General features: G+C 41.7%; 1 protein-coding gene across 2 annotated transcripts in view; it reads left to right on the top strand.

Moving 5' to 3' along the window:
- The window catches only part of PROKR1 (prokineticin receptor 1), a 7,581-nt gene extending 2,378 nt beyond the window's left edge, over window positions 1–5,203 (top strand). The window contains exons 3-4 of one of the 2 annotated variants that reach the window (XM_017736527.1): window positions 23–388; window positions 2,951–5,203. In XM_017736527.1, coding sequence (XP_017592016.1) covers window positions 57–388; window positions 2,951–3,647 — 1,029 coding nt within the window. In that variant the 5' untranslated portion in view covers window positions 23–56 and the 3' untranslated portion in view covers window positions 3,648–5,203. Of the gene's footprint in view, window positions 389–2,950 lie in introns of both variants that reach the window. The other variant, XM_017736526.1, reaches the window with a different exon arrangement.

The following is a 5,203-nucleotide window of genomic DNA, read 5'->3' as shown; positions in this document are numbered from 1 at the left end:
TCCCTTTCAATTTCACTTTCAGTGATTATGACCTGCCACTGGACAGTGAGGATGACATGACCAAAACCTGCACCTTCTTTGCAGCCAGGATTGTGATCGGGGTTGCTCTGGTTGGCATCATGCTGGTCTGTGGCATTGGCAACTTCATCTTCATTGCTGCTCTCGCCCGCTACAAGAAGCTGCGAAACCTAACCAACCTACTGATTGCCAACCTGGCCATCTCAGACTTCATCGTGGCCATCGTGTGCTGCCCCTTTGAGATGGACTACTACGTGGTGCGGCAACTGTCCTGGGAGCACGGCCATGTCCTCTGTGCCTCAGTCAACTACCTACAAACCGTCTCCCTCTACGTTTCGACCAATGCTCTCCTGGCTATAGCTGTTGACAGGTAAGTGGGATGCTACAACTGCACAAAGATGTGGCCACAGCTTCCGAGGTTCTAAAACATGTCCTCAAATCCACACTTTTTGTAAACTATTCCCTGGGCAGCTTGTTTCGATGCCTGACCATTCTTTCAGTGAAGAAATTCTTTCCAAGTGTGCTGGAGTCCTGAGAGACTGCCTGCCTCTTACTCCAGGAATTTTAACAATATAATTTAATTGTATCCTTTCTCATGCTGCTTCTCTCAGTCTCATGCACCATGGACTGACAGGCGAAGGCACTGAGGATCAGCCTTGTGCTGACATAAGTCTGACATGACTGACTCGCAGAAGGCCAGAGAGCTGCTCAGTAAACTCTTTACAGAAAGGCCATCATCGCAAGCCCTCTTTCATGTACAAACATAATACACATCTCTGTAGACCCTTTGCATATATATATGTGATTCCCACCCCTCCTTCCTCTTCTTTCCCCCAATTTTTCTCATGTGCCATTTCAAACTTTAGTATAGTGTTGCAGTTTTCAGTCCTTAATGCAAAAGTCAGCTCAGGAGTAGTTAACCTTGCTGAAGGGTGTACAGATACAGCTTGTGTGGGGCTGATTCAGCAGTTCCTGTTGTCAACAGAAGTCTGTGAAAAGACTCTAGAGAAGTTCAGAGATGTTTTGCCTAGCGTGGGCAAGGGAATGATCAGCTCCTACAAAACAAATCCTTAAAAGCATCTAACAGACTATCCTTTCAACAGCAGCTGAGGACTTGGGGTAAAGCTTCTAAACACTACCACGTATGCATTACCATTTTCTATCAGTTTTTCAGCTCCTACAAGGTTTTCTTGGAAAGCTCTGCTAGTGCATCCCAGGTTGATGAAGTAACATGGGTCATGGCGCCCTTATGTCTGCTAAGAAATCAGATTTATAGCATATCTTCCCACATATCTTTAAAAACAAGCCTGGCAAAGATTAACCACTGAAGCTTGTTGTAAGAACACACTGTTATAGTTTCATTGCTTTCGTTTTTTCTTGCAAGCTTTTGACTTGGTAAACAGAGAGAAACATCATTGTTTAACAATCACCTATTCCATGCTGGTTATGTCATACAGATTGTTGACTTCTGTCTCTAAACAGAACAGGCTTTTAACAAAAGTCTTCCCATGTTTAGATAATTTAAAAAAAATCAGCCGTGAAAAGCAGGTAAGTCTGTCCCACTGAGGGTTTCCTTTACAGAGGGCTCTCTTTTTTCTTCCTTCATGTCTATTCACATGAAAAAATAGGAATTTCAGATTTTTAAGGCCACAAATGTCCACACTGCAAATATTTAGCTGGGTCCCCTGGACGAACACCCATGGGCACTTGGTGTGTTTTATGTACACTTTTGGAGCACATCTTCCTGGACAGTTTCATCTGACTTCATTCACAAACTGCAGGACCACTCTACGGTAACAGCCCACGTGTGGTAAGCAATGACGATCAGGAAATCCACCACAAAAGCTCCCTCCTGACTCTCTTGGACAGATTGATCCCATCCAGTCAAATGTTCTGCTGAGCAGATATGCTCAGATATATGTATATAAATACATACACATATATTATGCCACAACATGCTTCCCCAGGATCCAATCTAAAAATGTTCACCTATCTGCTCCACAATGAGGCTGACTCGTTCTGAATTTACCCTGCACTATTAAGAGCCATGAACAATTTATCTGCTTCCAATATCTGGCTGATGAAAAGCGCTGCTGACTTTTTAACTTTAGAATGAATATCTCTTATGGATGCTATTCTATGTATTGAATATATAGAGATGGAATATATTCCAAAGGAATGAGAAATTCCACTTTTTGAAACAATTCTTTAGGTTAAATATGGTTGTACTGGGACCTCTGATAAAAATCTCCTCCTAGCAGGAATACCACAACCTTGCAGCTTTATAGTCCTAAGCAGTACAAATACCTAACTTGAGTTTTCTGCTTTGCCATATTACTTAATACTGTATATTTAAGATGAATAAGCAATAGTTACCTCCAGAACACACACAAAAAAGGTTTCTATGGGCAGAAAATAGATATACACTCCTCTAAGGTGTGTATCTATAAAATAGATACACATTCTTTTGGTGGCTTAAAATCATGTTTACCTGTAACCATACATTAGCATCATCTTCAGGTCTTTGGTTTTCTTATTTCTGTGGTTATCATGGGGTGCACTGTGATGTATATTTGACCTCTTTGTAAAAAGAGCTATTTAAGTAGCTCTCTGCCTAAGGAAAACATTTTCCTGCTTCTACATGTTTGTCTTTTCTTTCCTGGACCTGACTAGATGCATAATACTGCACTTTTCAAACTCCTGTTCCTGTTAAAAAGGAGAAGGTGTGATACAAAATTATAACTAACTCAGCTCCAGGCTGCTACTTCACAAAATGTTCTTACAGATGATTATGTTCTTACAGACGAATATTGTCAGGCTCTCCCCTCAGGAGTGACAGCAATTTCCTCCTGCCCAATTCTGTTTGCTTGTAGTCAGTGTGTTCTGACCAACAGTGTTTTCAGACCATTTTGAATGTATTTTTCTGTTCTAGGTATCTGGCCATTGTTCACCCACTGAAACCACGCATGAAATATCAAACAGCAACCTTCCTCATTGCCTTGGTCTGGATCGTCTCCATACTTGTAGCTATTCCATCTGCATACTTTGCTACTGAAACTGTGCTATTTAAAATTAAAAACCAGGAGAAAATTTTCTGTGGCCAAATTTGGCCAGTTGACCAGCAGATGTACTATAAATCGTACTTCCTCTTCATCTTTGGCATTGAATTTGTAGCACCTGTGATTACCATGACCTTGTGCTATGCCAGGATCTCTCACGAGCTTTGGTTTAAAACCGTCCCAGGATTTCAGACAGAACAAATCAGAAAGAGGCTTCGGTGCAGAAGGAAAACTGTTATGGTACTGATGTGCATCCTGACTGCCTATGTTCTCTGCTGGGCACCTTTCTATGGCTTCACAATTGTCCGGGACTTCTTCCCCACCATCTTTGTGAAAGAAAAACATTATCTTACTGCCTTTTACATAGTTGAGTGCATCGCCATGAGTAATAGCATGATAAACACCATGTGTTTTGTAACCGTGAAAAACAACACCATGAAGTACTTCAAGAAGATCATGCTGCTCAGATGGAGGTCAACATATAAGGGAAGCAAATCTAGCACAGATTTGGACCTGAGAACAAGTGTAATGCCAATCACAGAGGAAGTAGACTGCATAAAACTACAATAAATTTTCTGCAGTTCTAATCTCACCTTTTTTGGAGAGGGGGTAAAGAGGAAATAATACCTTCTCAGAAGCTTCTCCCTTGTCTGTGGGAATACCCACCACTGGTGAGAGCCCTCAAGAAGCAGCCTACTTTGCATTCCCACCAGAACTCTTCTCACTGGACTACTGGATATTCCCCCAAGTTGAACTGATGCTGTGCTTCAGTTCACACAGCTGTAAATTTGGGATGTAGACACTTATTTTAGAGTTGTTTAAGAAGAACAAAGAAGTCTATGAATGTATTAGAGCATATTACAATGATGGAAAATTTGAGTGCTGACTCTAGCAGTGATGCTTCCTTGTTTCTTAAGAGAAACCTCTAAACCCCTTTGAGCTTATGACTTGTATATTTAAGCTATTTGGTGTCCTTTTCTTTCTGCTCAGAAGAGAAAGGATGGCAAAGAAGCCCATTTTGCTTCCTGTCTCTCTTTAACCTCTCAGTTTAGCCCCTCATGATGAAGCTTCTTGAAGTCTACAGACCACCAGCTTTCTATTGTCCAGTGCGCAGCATGCTCTTCTGAAAGGCACATGCTCTGAAAGCTAAAATCTGCTTCACAGTCTAGTGAAAACCTCAAGTCTCTTCCTGTGACACCTTGTTTAAGAATGCTTTATCAATATTCCACTCTTTAGTTTGATGGGGAGTGTTACTCTGTTATGTATTTGGTAATGCCACAGATGCATATGAAAGGGACCTCTTCCCTCACCTCCAGGCACCCTACGGCCAGCTTCTGCTGCCTTGAGATGCTGAGCTCATCACAGAATCAATCGCAAAATTGTAGAAGTTGGGAATAACATCTCCACATTGTCTAGCCTACCCCTCTGCACACATTGCCCAGGATTGTGTCCAGCTGGGCTTTGACTGACTCCAGGGAATGCTGACAGTCTCCCTGGATCACCAGTGTCAGTGTTCAACAGCTCTCACACAGTGAAAAAGTGTTTTCTTATGTTCAAATGGAATTTCATGTGTTTTAGCTTGCTTGTCAGTGGGATCCATATAAAACTACAGCGTGGTGGTGGGAAAAAACCGACCAGATATCGTACCAAGTCTGTGTGCACCTTCACAATAAAGGACAAATGAAGCCAAAATACCAAGGAGATCCCGAGGTGATCCATCTTTCTGGGAGCAAGACAGGCTTAGGCTTCAGTGAGCCGGCCTCTGGCTGAGTTGAGTAGCTTGTTGTCTGCTTAGACATGAAGCAACAACTCTAAATGAATTCTGCATTTCCTTCTGCAGTGCTTCTTTTACTGTTCTGATTTAGTGCAACTCCAGTTTGGATGTTTCTTAACTGATAATTGTGACAAGGCAGGTGACAGTAACAGTAATACCTACTCATTTCAACTACACATATCATGGACTTCTGTGTATGGAAATCAAATCTTTTCTATTGTGATGACAAATGCTTCCTGTTTTAAAGTACGTGGTTGTGCCTACTTTTGGAGTAAATGGTTTTGGTAAATAACTTGTCTGATCGTGAATTTAAAGTGAACCGCAAATCCTGCCAATAAAACAGTAAACATGG

The sequence above is a fragment of the Corvus brachyrhynchos genome, unplaced genomic scaffold (genome assembly GCF_000691975.1).
Source record: "Corvus brachyrhynchos isolate BGI_N302 unplaced genomic scaffold, ASM69197v1 scaffold416, whole genome shotgun sequence".
In the NCBI taxonomy this organism is placed as follows: domain Eukaryota; kingdom Metazoa; phylum Chordata; class Aves; order Passeriformes; family Corvidae; genus Corvus; species Corvus brachyrhynchos.
The sequence above is the reverse complement of the archived record's forward strand: the minus strand, read 5'-3'. Positions and strand labels throughout refer to the sequence as shown.